Below are 17,997 nucleotides of genomic sequence, written 5' to 3' on the forward strand. Positions count from 1 at the left end.
GGATTTGCAATCTGTGTCCGTTCGTTTCGCGTGGCAAAAGGCTCCAAAGGGGTTTGGCGTTCTATTTTAGCAACATTATCCTTTCTATTAACATTTTCTTTGCTTTTTTTGTTGCTGCAAATTGGGTAATTTTGTTATTTTTTTTTTTGCTGTATTGTTGTTTTGCTTAAAACAAACATAGTTAAATGTCAAATTTAAGTTAAATTCACTTTCATTCCCCTGCATATCTTTTGTTAACTGATGCTTATTATTCTGTTGATTGTTTTTTTTTTTCATAAAATAATCTGGTGTATTTCAAGTTTAAAATTTGTTTTATTTTTCAATATTTTTCTTCATATTTCATGTTTTTATGTTTTTTTTTATTCCATTTCATATCCTGTGTTAACTGATAATATGTTTTGATTGCTTTGTGGATAGTTTTTCTTTCATATGATAAACTAGTATAATTTAAGTATATTTGTATGAATTTTCATATTTTTATTATTTCCTATTCTTTTTAATATATTAACATCCCTTTTAATTCATGTTTCTGTATGATGTAATATTAAAAAAAAAATCATGTTTTTGTGTTTTTTTAGAATAATTTTGTTTATAGCACAGTTTTATATAGTACAGTTTTTGACACTAGTTATTAGGTCCTGAATTTGCATGTAGTTTGCAATCAAATAATATGAAAATATAACACTTTAACTATAAGTTACCGAGCACATAATCCTACTTGCAAAATACATGTAAGTAGTTGAGAAAGTAGAAAGTCAATTGTTTAAATAAAATGCAAAAAAGATAAAAAAATAAACGAAAATAAAGGACATAAACAGAACAGACTTTAAATAAAGTAAAAATAGCAACAAAAAAAGATAAAACGTATAACCGATTGTTAAATTTGAAAATAAAATAGTAAAACATGAAAAACAGCGAAAAAAGAATAGAAAAAGCAAAAAAAATAAATGAAATAAAACCAAACAAGAGCAGCAAAAGGACAGCAATTGCTACAAATGAAAACAAAAATAGAACAAATAGTAACAGACCATACAGATTCGCCAAACATTTCTATTGCTTCCTCTAGCTTCGTGGGAGCTACGGGGGCGGGGGTGGTGGGCATCGAAGCAAACCCATGCTGCTGCTGCTGCTGCACGCACGCAGCGAGGTTGCCGTTGGTGATGTTTGCTTCCTCTTCCCTTATTCACCCTCCCACACCACACCTAGCCCCTTCTCCCTTTCTGTAAGCTGCCCCGTTCCATCGCAATGGCAACTCAAACGCAAGGTAGCAGCGCATTGTTACTTCCATCTCACTCACTCACTGCCACTCTCTCTCTCCCTCCCTCAATCACACTCTTTTCGACCGATGTTGCCCTACACACACCGCGCTGCTGCTACGTACCAAGAAGGGGGAATGATTGTACCGTGCGCGCACTGTTTGTCATTAGCCGGGTGTGTGTGCGCTAGTATTGGTGTGTATGTATGACGGTCGTATTTGTAGCAATTTTTATATATTCATGTTGCCCGCAGCTTGCCACCGCGCTCGATTGATGCGGGAACGGGTCGAGGGGGGAGAGGGAGGAGGAATACGGAAACCAGCGTGCGCGCGCGCTCGCCTCAATCTTCCTCTTTACCCTCTTCTTTCGTTTCACTCACACACACACACACACACACACACACAAGCACCGCATCAAAAACCGCGCGCACACACCAACCCTTACGCTTGTGTATTCGAGCAGAAGTGCGCTCAGGAGTGTTTAATAGCTCACTCGAGGCTGTGTTAGTGCGGATAGAGGTATAGAGAGATAAATCGGACCCGTGTATGGAAAAGTGTGGATTTTTATTCTCCCTGGCTGCGCCTGCTGCTGTTTTTCGCTGCCAAGCCGATAGGTAACACACATTCTACTGTAACACCCCATCTCGCTCGCTCGCTCGCACACTGCGTTAAAGCGGTTGCTTTTTTGGACCGGTCAGAGAGAGAGAGAGAGAGAGAGAAAATGAGAGAAATATTTCAGAACGCCACACACACACGGTGATGCTCCCGATCAATTTTTCCCATCTTCTGGGGTCGTTTGCTTTCTTTTTGGGTGTTTTTTTTTCCTTCTTTCCCTTTTTCACCCCCCAGTTCGGGCTACAACACAGATCCGGGATTTTGGGTCCCGCGCCGGCTACCCTCTCTCGTTTGGTTGCTTTTTTTCTTTCCTTACGCTGTTCTTCGCTTTACGCTCTCTATACAAGCGCGTTTATATTGCTAATACATATTGCGAGACTGTGTGTGTGTGTGCAGAGTGCAATATATAGCCGTATATAAACGTTTTATTTCCCTCCAACACCACTGTCTATGTGTGTGTGTGTGTGTGTATTGTGTATCTTCCCGCATCTTTGATTTTGTTTCTTCTTCTTTTGCTGTTGTCGCGTGCTCGTTTGACGTGTATATCGGCTGTACCGTTCATATTTTTTTGTCCCGCTTTTTGCTGCCTTTTCGTTTGACACAAGGTGTACGCGGGGCTACGTTTCACTGCCTGTGTGTTTGTGTATGCGTGATTGAGTTTTTGAGATTAATCGTCACTGTGTAGCCCCAACGATGTAATGAAGAAAAATGTCCCTTTTGGAAGTGGTGTTGGCAACGAAATGTGTAGCTGAAAGCGCATTTCGAGTGACTTCTGTGTGTGTGCGTGTGTGTGTGTGTTGGTGATTAAGGGCTGGATGAATATAAAAAACCCTCTCCTATACACACACACACCGGTTTGTGCTGTATTCGCGGTTTGATGAACAATAAAAAGCGCATGATTGGTGTAGGTGGAGGAGAGCGAATGGTCGTCGTCGTGATGCAATCGTGTGTACTACTACCAACACCACCACTACAACGGTGCGATGCTGCTGCTACTGCTGCCACAAACGCCATACACACAGGTTGGTAACACACAATAGAAGTTGTAAGGGAGAAAATCATTCTCGGAAGAAACGTCGCTTTTTTTTGTTGCTGCTCTCTCGCTCTCTCCGCTATTAACTAGAAAAGGACAGAGAGTGTGTGTGTGTGAGTCGTAAGCAAAACCCCACAAAAGTGTGGTTAGAATTTTAAGCCAAAAAAGGTATTTTTTTAATCCATGTTAGTACGGTGTGTAATTTTGTAGTGGAAAACGACCCCACTACTTGCTCCGTTCGATTGTGTTGACGCCTGAAATTTTTAGTGAAATTCGATTAATTCACCCGCACACACACACACACCCAGCGAGCGACGTAATGAGGCTAAGAGGTAAATATGTCACACACACATCGATACCGAAGCTGACAGTGGCGGGATGGTAGTGTGCGTACGCGTGCTCAATACAATCGCGCACTGCTCGCTTGCGATTGGCTATCCCTGTCTTTCGCTTGCTCGCTCCGCGCGCTTCTGTCTCAAGCTGCTGGCGATTGGGTTTAATTGTTGGCGATGTGACGGATGTGTGCGATTGGTTTTGGAGTTGCTTTTTGGAGTGGTTTTGCTTTTGGAAAAGGGAAATTTCCAAGAAAATGTACACTTTTATCGACGCGAAACGGGGGGTGAGTAAATATTGCCAATAAAATGTTTTGATCTGTCACATTGAGGCCGGTCTTTCGGAGAGGGCTGCTTTGGATGTGTGCGTATTGTCAATGCGTTCCCAGGCTCAGGGTTGTCCAACTCGATTTTATTTATATTTGGGAGGGTGATTTTGGATTCATTTGTTTTTTTTTGTTATTTAATTTCATTTTACTTTTTGCAAATTGTCTTCATTCGCCTATTTATTTGGTAATGCTGAATGTTGTTTTTATGTTTTAACACAGAAGTGTTATTATTTTGTGGTTAGTTATTTATTTAATAATATTCACATTAATTACAAAAAAGAACAGTATTTTAAGTGTTCAATAGAATGATGTACTAGTTGATGGAAAGGGAAATAAGTAATTCTTTAATTTATTCAATTTGGCAGTCACGCGTTTAGCGAATTTTGTATTTGAATATTTTGTATTGTTTTGAAATCAAATAACGCATATTTTAAGCCGTCCCTCCTGAATAAAAAAAATAAAATAAATAACGCATTTTTCTTTGTGTCACCGCTGTAGGTGATTTGTCAATACGATTTATCTATTCTGTCTGGAATCGCAAATAGCACTTCATTTGACCACCAACATAGTGAAATCTCAATGTGCTATTTTTTTATGGAGTGGATTTGGAATTGTATGAAATTTGACATGGCTGGGACGATGTTTGTTTTGTTTGTTATAGATGTCAGGCGTTGTTTATCCATATAATTCTGTTCTTTCTTCGAGATTGATGTGATGTTCGGTTAAATCCAGTGTGTGGCGTTATACTGTTATTAAACAACACTGACCGGTCTCGTAGTACAGTCGTCAACTCGGACGACTTAACAACATGCCCGTCATGGGTTCAATCCCCAAATAGACCGCGCCGCCATACGTAGGACTGACTATCCTGCTATGGGGGGGAATCAATTAGTGACTGAAATCCAATCCCACAAGTGGGTACAGGCAGGCCTTGACCGACATCGGTTGTTGAGCCAAAGAAGAAGAAGAAACGACACTGATAATTCTCTGCGGGAATTTGTTCTACAATAATGAATTTAATGCATTTAATTGTAATTCTTCGCTGGCCATTATTTTTTCTTCGTGAAAAAAGTGATAATCAAGTGTAAAAAAATGTATGCAAGTTAATTATTTAGCATTTTTATAGTTTAAATGCTTGGGGAATTAAATCTCCTTTTTTTGGTGTATGATAAGCCATATTCTGATTAAAACTGAAAGAAGTATAGCAAAACTAACAATATTTCACATTTAAATTCACTCGGTTTGTAACTCTGGCTTAAGGGGCTTTAGAATGTGTCGTATCCGATATCCGATTAAATCAAATGAATCTCTACGAAGGGCCTTCATAAAAACCCATGAAACATATCAAACAATTTCAAACATACCATCAAAACCAATGAAGTAGTTCAGTTGTAGTCAATGGACGAAATGCATTTTTTCAAATATTTTTCGTTTTTATCTTTAGTGATAATTTGTGATAAAAATGAGCTTAGGCGGTGTAATCCTGTAGAAGATGTTCAAAAAGATAAAATTAAATTAAAACGTTATTTTCAATTTTTGAACCGAAACTTTAATAAACTATAAAGAAAACAATGAGTTTCGGCTAGAGCTTAGGTCGTTCCACAGGTATTACTCGCTGACTGTATTTTCAAAATGTTATTAACATTATTATCAGACAAGATACATTTAAGAATGATATAATGGAAAAGTAACTAGCAAATTCAATTCCTTTTAGATTACGACGATAGACATAGTGCACCAGATGAACTTTTAAAAAAGTGAAACAAATAAAATTATATCACTCCTATGAAAGGTTTCAAATTCTCTAATCAAATAAACAAAACAATCCAAAATAATATAGCACAATAAAAACGTACAAAAAAGTGTCACCCCCCGTCAAAGCATGCGGCGCGCTCCGATTTGACAGCACTGCCAGGGGCCACACTGCCACACGTCCGCCGCTGCCCCGGACACAGGTAGAAGCGAACCTCCGCTCCCCTCCCCTACCCTTCGGAGCAGTCAAAGAGCGGCGGAATAATACCGAGCCGTGAGGTAGTGTTCGTGCGCCGAATCCGCGCAGCCTTCGCTTTACTCGCATCACAACGACGGAAGTGTGCAGAAGGTATCTTGTCGTCGTCCAGCAGAGTAGCAGCGACAGCAGCAGCAGCAGCAGCAGTAGCAGCAGCCGCAAAAAAACGGTGTGTGTGAAAGAGCGACGTCCAGCTGCGTTTTTATCCGGCGGGATTGTGCTATTTGCTGTGTGTGAGATATTTTGTTCACTCCGTTTGGCAAGACCACCATACTTCTGTTTTTTCTGTATTCCACGTGAAATGAACAAAGTGAGTTTAACGCGTGGTGTTTGGCGTGTGTGTTGTGGCAGCAGCACAATGGCGAGTGTGTGTAAAATTGAAGTGGCGGCGAAAAGGAAAGAAACAAAAAAAAAAAACAGCCAGCGCTGTATGTGGTGTGATGACACTGCTGAGGGAACTGTGGAGCTCCTCTGGTGTGGTGTGTGTACACATTTATTGCGTGCAAAAGTCAACGAACAGAGCAGCGGCAGTGTTGTGTGGATGGAAAGAAAAAAAAGGCAATTAGGCACCGCTTTCGGCGTTTGGATGTGTTTGTTTGAAAAACTGTTGTGTTTATTCGCGAATGATGAAGCAAGTGTGCTAGGAAGAGAGAGAAAGATGGTTGTCGTATAAAATTGTTTAGTTTAATGTCTGCTGCAGGGTACAACCTCTCGTTGGATCCATACTTTTCCATGTGCGCTTGCAGAAACTGAAAGACAGCCGCCAAAATTTTCCTTCCACAAATGAGGCATTCAGCAGCAAAGCAGTGTCTATATTTTCTATCTTTCGATTTTAACGTGTTTATTTTTTTATTTGTTTGGTAATTCAGAAAAGAATGAACAGTACGACGTAGAACACACTCGAAATGGGGAAAAAAAAGAAAGAAAGAAAAAAAATGTTGAAGCCAACAGCCTGCTTTGCCTGCCCCGGTCGCCTGCGTTTTCGGTTTTTCATTTGGTTGAACCCCTACTGCTGCGATTTATTGCTGCCGTCTCTTTCCCTCCTGCTCAGCACACTTCCACTCAGCCAAGCACAAACACACACGCATACACGTACACTCACCACTACGAATGGGAAACGATGCACATACGTGTCTATTTTGAAGTGAAACATTAGGCGGCTCGTGTGTGTGTGTTTGTGCTTCTTTCGTTGTGTGTGTGTGCCGTGTCAGCGGTAATTATTATCAACAATTAGGTTGCGAGATGCACCAACACAAACGTTCACCATGGCAACAACAAAACAGGGCCCAATATACATGTACAAGGATGGAAGGGACAGTGCGTGGGGTAGTGTGAAGCGCAGCCATTATTGTGCGTGTGTGTGTGTTTGTGTGTATTTTTTGTCTCTGTTTCTATTGAGCTTCGATACGTCAAGCAGCAGCAGCAGTGCGTACATGCATGCAAGGGTGTGTTGGTGTGTGCGAAGCGTCTTTTTTTTGTTTCTTTTCTGTGTGTGTGCGGTGGAAAGAGACACTAATCGCGCACTGTTTGTGTGTGCGTGCGTGCGTGTGAGTGTGTATGTGTGCTCTTGTTGAAGCAGCGGGCAGCAGCATTTATTTTTTTCGCTTTTCTATTATTTCCGAATGACGTTTGTTATTCTTTTTGGTGTGTGACGTGAAGCGCGCGCGGCCTCGGGGAAAAGGTATTGGAATTCGTGTGCGGCGCACAATATCATCGGTGAACGATATCATCCTCCACCATACACACAAACGACGCAAATGTGTAATAATTGTGTGTGGGCGCGTCTGTGGTGTATGGCGAATAAATAATACCAAAATAGTGCACAATTTTGGTTTGCACTCATTTTCATCCTAGAAATGAAAACTTCACGAAAAGCAACACAACATGGTGTAAAGTGTTGGGACGGATTATTGCCAAGGATTATTGCCTTCAAATAATAATAATTAAAAAAAATCTAACTAACAATAATCGAACATATTGTATTTTTTCTCTTTTTTGCAGCCATTTTACTTCCCGTTGAATGTTGTTGAGCCCATCAGGACGTTTGTGCGCGTGTGTTAGTGTTATTTGTAAAAGGAAAGGAAAGGAAACAGAAAAAAGGTGGAATCTATCGTAACCGTTGTGTCTGTGTGTGTTTGTGTGCGTGCGGTTAAACAATCGGCAAACCAATAGAAGAAGGAAGAGTTTCATTCACCCATCCTCATCATCATCGACTGGAAAGTGAGCGGTGTATTGTATGTAGGTGTTTCCCTCTGAGTGTGTGTGTGTGCGTGTGTGAGAGTGAGCGAATCTCACGAGAGCAAAAGAGTGAGAAGGAAAAAGCGTCTGCATGTGTGTCGGTGTGTGTAGCGCAGTGTATAGCAGGCTGTGTGCGTTGATTGCTATCGGTCAAAATCGATCCTAATCGGTCCCTGCGTCGTATCGTCCCTCAGGACGCAACTGTGTGTGTGTGTGCGTGTGTTTGTGACGCGCGTCTGTGTGTCCTGTTCTGGTCTGGTGTGTTGTGTGAAGCGATTGTAGTAGAGCCGGAAGCCAACAACACATCCACGGAGAGTGAGCGTGTGTTTGTTGACATGTTGTTGCAGTAAGGAAAAGGATCTGGCCAATTCCCCTCCACAGTCCACAGTCCCGATCTGAAGAGAGCAACACACATACTGGCACGGGAGGTGCGATTGTTTCGGATTGTGTGTTGTTGTTGTGTCAAGCACCGAGCGGGAGGGCGGCAAGAAAGTGCCAACGGTGGGGCCACCCAGCTGATCGTCGGTAGTGTGAGGATACCAAAAACCTCCGTGTATGCGTGTGTGCGTGCGCTCGCGTGCTAGTGTGAGATTGTTTGGTGACACAGCTCGCCGTGTGTGACGGTGCACCGTTTGAACGGAGAAAGAAGAAGAAGATCGCGACCAATCGGATACCTTCGGAAACAACAACAACAACAACTAATATATCTTAAAGACACCAAACCGTACCACTCCCCTCCCCATCCATCCCACCCACGCTTAAAGGAGGCAGCACGGAGCGTACGGGGATCACCCTTACCACCCTCACCTTCACCACCACCATCATTGCGCTTTGGTGAAGATGTACGCGAAAGGCAAAGGGACGGCGGTGCCGTCAGATGCACAAGCTAGGGAAAAGTGAGTATTTAATGTTGTTTTTTCTTCTTATTATTTTACTTATTGTTTTTTCATACTTTTTATTGATTGTATTGAAAGTTGCACCTCTTGCAATGTCGTGGCTTTCTTTTACTTTACCTTGTATGGTCACTTCTTGAGTGGTAATCGAAATAGGCACTGACATCTCTCTTTGACATTCAAATTGAACGTTATTTCTATCTGTTCAAAATCAAAGAACTGCTGTTCAGAAGCAAATACTGTTTTTTAAACACGAATTATGTAATGAAATGTTAATTATTGTAAATAAGAAAAACAGTCGCTGATGTTCTGATATCATGCCTCCTTCTGTCCTGTTTTGAAAGTGTGAAAAAGTCACGAAATAAATGAAACGTTGGTAGTCAAAACTAAATTCGTCTCAGTTTAGGACCTCCAATGTACCCAAAAATGACATTAATTTGCTATTAAAATGTCTGATATGTCGTTAGTTCGATTATGAATAACACAAATTTGGTTAATTTTGCTGATGAACTACTCACACATACATTTCCCAAAAGTCTGTAACTTTAAGGAAGATCGCTAGATAACTCCAATTAGTGATTTGTGGACTCAGCCATGTTTCTGATCCGACTCTGGCTATTGTTAGTCCGACTCCGGAACCAAAATCGGAACCAGAACTAGTTCTGCCCGGAATCGGAGTCATTCGGAGGCGTCCAGAGTCGTCGGGAGTCGTCTGGAGTCGTCCGGAGTCGTCTGGAGTCGACAGAAGACGAAGTCATTCGGAGTTGTCCAGAGGCGATTGGAGTCAACTGGATCTGTCCGGTTAAATGTTCTTGTGGTCAGGCATTGCATTTCGCTGTGTTTTGTCTTTCACTTTGCGTGTGCATTGCGTGTACAAGCCTTTTTTCGAAGGCCGACTACCGGCGACTCCGGATGACTTCCACCCCGAACGTCCCCGGGCGAGTCCAGGTGATTCTGGGTGACTCCGGGCGATACCGAACGGTACCAGACGATTCCGAAAAACTCTGGATAATGCTGGGTGGAACTACCTACCGGAGTCGGATCTTAGTCGGAACTCCGGATTATTACCAACTTTACCTATCTCTAAATCCAACAACATATTGGACACTACTTGAGAGAGTATCTAAGGGCTGTTCTTGGAAACTTTTTTAAGATTTTTGGAAGTTTTTTTTCTTTTATAATAAATTTGTAACATAATATATTGTCGTATCATAATATCATAATATATTTTTTTGGTCAAAATTGTCGTCAAACTGTCAAAAAACCATGAGAACCACTGTATAAATTCCTTGATCAATTCCATGTATTTGGACCTAAAAGATCTATTTCGAAATAAATTAATAATTTTTCATTAGACTGGGATTAGACATCTTTTTAGTCATTTTGCCTCTAAATCGTGTAGTTCCTGTTACTCGTTATAAACTTGAAAACATGATCATCCTTCGATAATCCTTAATTAAGGCCCAGAAAAGGACACTCCACTTAACTTATAATTTATGTATTTCATATTTTTATGTCCTGAAAGATATCGTCCTGAAGGAAAAACACGTTTTTAAATAGCTCCAGTCGTAGCTCGTAAACCCTCACAGTCTCTCCACGCAGCGTAAGGGCGCGCGTTTGCGTCAAGATTTATGGCAAATCATTCCCTTTGTTAGTTCGATCGTCGTTCCATCTTCACCCTGTGTGTGCAGAGACAGAAGACACGCAGAAACACATAAAAAAGCACACACTGCAAGGGGGTTGTGTGTGCAAGAACTTCTCTTCGACCATCACACACTCACACACGATTCACTCCTATCATTAACCGCGCGCGCATATTCCTCAACCTTGAACGTCTGGTTGATTTTCTTGCCTTCCTTTTTCGTTACTTCTTCTGCGGATCTCTCTCTATCTCTTTCTCTTTCTCTCTCTGTGTGCACGTATGCTTGAATGATCTGTTCCGTCGATCGTTGCTGCTGGTGCTGTGCTGCTTTCTGGTGGGGTGTGTACGCGATCATATCATGTCGTCGTCTTTTTAGCCTCTTTAAAAAATCCGTACAATGTTGAAGGAAGGTGTTTTAATGTCCATTTTAGTGGCGTACGCGAGGCATTTTCCAATAATGAGGTCTTACGAAGGTTCGGTTATATTTTCACATGGATTGAGGAATTTAAATGATGTTTGCCAAAGCACCAGACATTGGGTTTGAGCCTGCCAAACCACGTGCCGTATCGTTTAAGACTAGAAAGAGCTTTTGAAACATATTTGCAGTTATTTTTGGTTTATGTCCATTTTAATATTTAGTAAAATGGCTAGTATCGAATGGGATATCTAAAATCATACCCTATTTCTTGGAAAATTGAGGTATAACAATGGTTTTATTTTCATTTGCTTATATGGGAATTTGGGGCAATATGGGCATGTTAAGCAGTTGAATTATTATTTTTAATTTTTTTCTTCCTACACAATTATTCTTTCACCATTCTGTGCTTTTACTGTTTGTCTATGAAAGAACATAAACACAAGGCTTATAAAATGCAAGTCAGTGTTTCTTTTGTTCTAGCGCATCAGCTCTAAGCTCGATCTTTATACTAGCCAGTTTCATTTAACGGAGTTTGACAGTTGGCGACTGAAATCATGCCAACACGTCATACATAACCATACGACAAACTTGCCTAAGGTTTTATATACAGATTCTATCAGCCTGAAAATAATGTTAAAAATAGTCAGATGGTGGTCGCTGGCTCCATGAGGTTATGTTCGCACTAAATTTTGGCTCTAACTCACCTATTTTTGACTTTAAGGGCTGTAGTCAATCGCTTTATTTACAAAATTTAACGTAATGTCTGAAACTGTGTGTTCCAAAATTAGCGAATTCGAAGCTCAGTAGTTAATATTTTCTTTGATAGAATATAAAATGCAATCATTTCTATGCCAATGGGGCCCTTCACGATTCTAGTCAGTTTTTTGTATGGAGTTTGACAGTTGGATGCTGAAATCATGTAAACACTCCATACAAAACCACACACAAAACTAGCCTGCAATTTTCAGTTTAGATTATTCTAGCCTCAAAGCTAGAATTCGATTCGAGTACCTCGAAAAATGGCAAAACAAGGTGCTGTTAACATTTATCCCAAGGTGCATTCAAGAGATCACGTGGTGGAATCCAGAATCAAAGTGTATGTAGTGTAGGTGGTCTCATAGTATGTTTTTATAACCAAATTCGAATATCACTTTTTGACAGGACGGGTGAAAACTTTTGTTCAAACAAGCTTTCTGTAGGCTTGACGAACACCCAAAACACTCTTAAAATCTTCATTCAGAAGCAGAAGCGATAAAAATCAGGCTTCTAAATTCATACACCTTGGGATAAGCCTACCTGTATATTATACCGACTTAGATAGCTGCTCGAAAACTGCTGTACAATGCAAAGAGCTGACAGGCTGAAATTTCAACCTACGAACTTACAACGGAAAGGGCCCCAATGTTGGAAATTTTAATGAAGTGTAAAAAGTTGGCATTTATTTTCTGGTGTAAACAATGGCATCAATCCACTCTGATGAAACACTGAAATTTGGCGGCAACGGCTGTATTTATGATTGATTTTTGATTTGATTTTTCAAACTGTTTGAAGATTATTATAACTGATTTCATATGACGGAACGCGCAATTGTCCACTGGGCATGGAACAAACAACACAGATGATGAACATTGTTCTAATGACAGGTTGAAAGCTTTCTGGTTAGTGTCTTTCAATTTATCCCATCTCGTGCAATAATGCTTGAAAAACCGGTGTCCATTTTGCCCCGTGTTCCCACTCGCTTTAATATTGTATGATGAATTGCAATATTTTTAATTGAATATTTAAATAGATTATTATTAAATTGATATATTTTAGTACGAGTACATAAATTAGAGTATAGTTTACAATCAAAATTGAATCCGGATTTAGTAAACAACAATTGATGATTCACTCCAAAATAAGGTTTAGTTGTAGATCATAAAACTACTCGGCTCAGGACGGGCTGCATCGAACAACCTCGCCGCTTCACCTTCTTCGCTTATTTGATTGGCGCTCAGAAGCAACGCTTCCTTTCTTCCCCAGGTGTGTCGCGAGTGGTATTGGTGGCATCCGGCACCACCCTCCCCCCCCTCATAGCTAGTTTCATGTGCGCTTTATTGTCTGTATTTGTGGATCTCCTCCCTGGACGTCCTAAAAATATCCCTTCATTTCTTTCTTTTATTTTATTTCGCATTATTTCCATTCTCTCACTTCAACGGTCTCTCGTCTCTGTGGTCGCGCAAAAAAAGTAATGACGTAGAAGATATGGCGCTGTAATGCGCGCACACACACGTCCAACGATGGCGGGTGATGGCGGCTCGCTCTGTTCAGTTATTTTTTGTGTGTTTGTTACTAAAGGAATTTCCCTCGGACAGGGCGAAAATGGAAGATGGAATGGGCGGAGTGGGGTGAGAGGGAGGAAACGTATCACGTAGAGGGAGGCGGCGGGGTGGTGTGTTGTGTAACGGTCATGAGCCTACCTTTGCGTTTTGTTCGCCAAAACGTGTGTTTTGTAACCATCTCCTCGTGTTGGCAACCCAAAAGTCACATCACAGTCGGCGTGTGACACACACACACGTTGAATGCGCTTGCCAACACACTCCGGTTGGTCCTTGGCGAATGGCCATACGAGCAGATCTTAGACCTCGGACGAGTGTGTGTGGGGAGACGGCGGGGCGTTTGGGGCAGCTTAGAAAGGCGTTTTGTTTACATCGCGGCATTCACTGCAGCGAAAGAAACTCCTCCTTCCCCGGGCATCCCTCCTTGAGTACGGATAGTGTTGTACATGGGAGTGTGTGGAAGGCACTTGTGTCTTGTCTTGTCGCCGCTCGCACGATGACGAAGACGCTTGGAACAGTGCGTGTCGTACTTCAGCTCAGTATCTCCCGCAAAAGGCATGGATTGCAACATATTCGCTGTCACCCTCGCACGACGCAAGGGTGTGCTCTACGTCTCTTTCTCTCTTTAGCTCTGTCTGTCTCCGTTGGGTTGCCTGGACTGTGAACGAATGACGACGACGACGACGACGACCTCGGACCATATTGCGCTTGTTCGAATGTGCTCTCGACTATTCGGTGCGCGGCGGCAACACACACGGACAGCACCACTAGGCGCTGCTGGGGCTGTGTTGTTGGCCCCGAAGAGCGGCCCCGGAGTTTGCCGATTCTCGATCGATAAACAAACGCCTTCCCCTTCTGGCCACTCGTATCACCCACCACCCCAAAGACACACTCGTCACTGGCCACGATGTGAACCGACGGCCAAAACACGGTGATGCAGCTTTTGTTTTTACGCCTTTACCTTGAGGTCGAACTCTCTTCACCTCGGTCTCTAGGGGCTTCTTATTTTTTAAACGCTTTAAATATATCTGTTAAGAAGAATTCTATTTCTATTTTGCAGAACTGATCAGAGGAAAAGGGAATAGATTATTCCCTTAGGCATTGACATTTGGCATTTCTCATGGAATGAGCAGTTCAAATTCTATAATTTACTAACTGCAACAAAACTTCCATAAACAAATCATTTTACTACTACTCGTTTGCGATTCAACTCACCTCTATCTCACTTTGACGACTAATGATTCACTATTTTCCACTCCAATTACTATCACTCCAAAGTCCAAGCTGCCTAGTGACTTAATGTGAAAAAAAAAATCCTAAAAAAGAATCAAAATTCGTATAAAATCTTCATGTTGAGTTGAAACCATATGCTCACTTGCAGGATTAAACCTTACCGACTGAGCACACTGAGTCAGATGTGTACATCTCTCTTCAGTATCTAACAGATAGTTGTGTTTCGCCGAATTGAATGCTGACAGCTTTAGAGTTGAATTATTGCGCTTCCAGTCGTTGTCACCAAATTTTGGCTCTAAAGCATCAATTTTTGCCTCTAATACATCAATTTTCAAAACAGTGCGCATAAAATTTTGACTCTAACGCATCTATTTTTGTCTGTAAGTCATATTTTTTTACCCTTGTAGGAAATATGTTCATTTTTACAAGGTATTTGAGTAGATTTTAGACAATTGCAATTTCAAATCACATAAACAATATAAAAACCGTGGAATTTGATTTTTTTCTGGAAAAAAAAATGCAATTTTATAAATTCCAAAGCCATTGTTTGCACCTCAAAATACATGCCAACTTTTTTCATTCCATCAAAACATCCAAAATTGGCATTATAATTGTTATGTTTTGAAGTCTATCAATGCAATTATTATCAATCAACTTATTAATTTTGTAAATAAAGCGTTAAATTGATGCCTTAGAGACACAAATAGGGGAGTTGGAGCCAAAATTTATCGGCAACAACTGTATATCATACTTGTGAATGCTTCGCCCTTTGTCTTTATGTCATTTTTTGAAAATGTTGACAAAATATCAATCATACATGTGTATTGAATTCTTAAAAATTACAAACAATATATTTTGCTGAAACTTTTTGAGCTGAAAATGCAGTAATCTTCTCGGTAAAAAAAGTGTTCTTAGTCATTCAGTTCAGTTGGACCCAGACCAAAGTGACAGCTCGTTTACTGAAACCTATGTAAAGTCATTCTGATATTACTAATTGTTCAGAAATTGGTAGCGATTAAAAGTTGACTCTTTTTTAGCACACTACGAACAACAAGTGGGCATCATGTTATAATTTGTTGTGATGTTCTGACAGACAGAACAATTTGACAGGATTTTTGATTGCTCCATTCTCAATAAAAAATAGGATTAAGGGATCCTTTCCGTTTTAAGTTGGTAGGCTGAAATTTCAGCCATCATTCATTTGGTTATAAAAAACATGCTATGTCAAACTCCATACAAAAATTTGACTAGAATCGTGAAGGGTCCCTATATTAGCAAATTTTCTTTTTCTAAAATCCCATGGATTGTATTTTTTTTGAATTTTCAGTGAACTATGTTAAAACATAAACGAATTCTTTTTTTGGTGAAACTCAGTAAAATAATGGCAAAAATGCTGAAATTCAGTATATTTTTCAGTTTTTTTTTGGTGAAACTCAGTAAAATAATGGCAAAAAATTCAGTATATTGAGTAATTACTGACTCGTTATAAATACAAAAAAATGAGGATAAGAAAACTTGCTGTGTGAAGTATCACAGTTTTGTATGCACCAAGAAGAATACCTTTATGCTGTTGGTACTAGAGAATGTACTACGAAACCATTACGTCTATTTTTCAAGTATGTTGATTACATATACTTCTTATCTATGGTTCCGTATTGAATGCAAAAACAAATTTCAATGAATTGCTCCAAAAATTTGATCATGATTGTTGTTGTTAATGACACCTTAGAGTGGTCATGCTAGTATTAAATAGGGCTATACCAGACTTAAATGTTCTGCTTTGCTTATTCTAGCCAGTTTCGAGGAATTGAACGTAAAACCATACGATCCTTTGGTAAGATTCGTATGGACCGAGGTCCTCCTCTACACAGGCAGAATTGTAGCAACCTTGCTGATGGGGAGTGCATCATTCAGTCATCAGTGATGTCCCAACGTCCAAAGCAGAGACCAGAGCAGAGTAGAGCGTATATAAAATAATAAAAAGAGTAAGTGTCATACCCAACGGGGGAGGAGGGTTGATCTAGAAGAAAAATCAACCAACCACTCTTGGAATTGTTAAAACCGACACGTCCACACCATTAGACCTAACGGCCATCCCAATAATCGTCTGTCGACTCACCAGAAGCTTGACAATGTTTGAATAGCTTTGAGTAAAAATCAATTAATAGAGTAAAGATCTTTTTGGTTTTCCTATTTTTGAGAGTTTTCTTCTTGGTTCAACGCTTTGTACTGGTTAATTAGCAACTAGCATAGAATTAATGGGTTCTACAAAATACTAAAATTGACCTAATATCCAGAAAGTCATCCACTGTTTCGAGACCTCTTGTGAACTAGTTTATTTAAATATTTTAGTATTTTCTTAAACTAATGTAATCGCTCTGTTGATCAAATTAAAGCGACTACTACACGCCCTAATTGCACGGTTCCCAGGTTTTTAAGGTAATAACCAACCTGCCCGCAGAAGAAAAACCTGCTGGCTCCTGAAAAGTCCTGCCGAACGAAACTTTTCCGCCGCCGCCTGCGTGCATGTGTGCGTGTGTGTGTAGTAACAGCAGCTTTTGATGGATCGATTTCCCGATTTTGATCGCACAGAGGAGGAGAATAGACACGAGTAGCAGCATGAGAGAACCTGCAGCGAATTGTTGAGGTGTGTGGGAACGGTTTTGGGAGGTCCTTGCTATTCTCATATTCCCGCACCCCCCTTCCCCTTGCGTGAGAATCGATTCCCACCAGAGCATAAGCGCGCACACAATATTTTTGTATTCCTGCGTGTGCCCTCCCCTGCTGTCAAAGAAGAAATCTGTGATTGTGTACGCGCGCGACGCCCTGTGGTGTGTGTGTGTGTGTTCCTTCTATCATCCACCCTCAAGCCACCCACAGCACACACCACATGTGTATGCTTATTTGCCTGTGCGTTATTGAATAACCTTTCCTACTCACGCGAGCCTGTGGCGGGGGGACCGTTTGGTGAGCCGAGCGAGCAGCATTTCAGGAGTCAGTCGGCACACCAAAACCCACCCAGCTCCTGCTCTGCCCCATCTCTGTTAATTGTTGCCCCATCTGCTCGTCACCGGCCTCGGAAAAACTATGTCGTGGAACTCACATTTCCCGACGAGACAACCATGGGGTGTGTTGGGGTTAATGAGAGAAGGGAGCGGGCAACCTCCCATAACACACACGCACACGAAACGGTGTGAGTGTGTACTGGTGCTGCCGGTGAGTGACTGGGAGATACATAAATTATGCTGTAACTATCTTCACGCCAGTGTCCTTTTATGTACAGCGCCGTAGCAGGAGAGGGCTGATTCTCCCGTACCAAAAAAAATGGACGTAAATGGACTCATCCTCCATCCTCGAGAAGGGTGGTATGGTCTAGTGCGCTTCTGTGAGTATATACACAGCTCTCAAGGTGTACATATATTACACTCTGGGTATATAGCACAGATCTATGCTCCGCTCTCCTCTAGAACACATCGAATCTCTCTCTCTCCGAATTTGTGAGAAATTGAAGCTTTTTTTTTTGGGGTGGTTTTTTAGTGGAGAGAGCGAGATATGAGAGAAAACATCCTGGCATCCGTGCTCACAGACACATAGAGCGAGGATGCATCCTGACGAATGCTTGCACAAAGGACCAACGGCACTGATCGTGGGGAGTTGAAGAAGGAACAGCAGAGGAAAAGGAG

General features: G+C 41.1%; 1 protein-coding gene across 11 annotated transcripts in view; it reads left to right on the top strand.

Moving 5' to 3' along the window:
• Positions 1–2,627: 2,627 nt before the first annotated feature.
• The window catches only part of LOC120904019 (single-stranded DNA-binding protein 3), a 35,562-nt gene continuing 20,192 nt past the window's right edge, over positions 2,628–17,997 (top strand). For 2 of the 11 annotated variants that reach the window (XM_040313728.1, XM_040313732.1), the window contains exons 1-2: positions 5,558–5,882; positions 7,574–8,706. In XM_040313728.1, coding sequence (XP_040169662.1) covers positions 8,651–8,706 — 56 coding nt within the window. In that variant the 5' untranslated portion in view covers positions 5,558–5,882; positions 7,574–8,650. Of the gene's footprint in view, positions 2,893–3,213; positions 3,236–5,555; positions 5,883–7,573; positions 8,707–17,997 lie in introns of those variants that run through there. The other 9 variants (XM_040313726.1, XM_040313727.1, XM_040313731.1 and 6 more) reach the window with 9 other exon arrangements.

The sequence above is a fragment of the Anopheles arabiensis genome, chromosome 3 (genome assembly GCF_016920715.1).
Source record: "Anopheles arabiensis isolate DONGOLA chromosome 3, AaraD3, whole genome shotgun sequence".
Lineage (NCBI taxonomy): Eukaryota > Metazoa > Arthropoda > Insecta > Diptera > Culicidae > Anopheles > Anopheles arabiensis.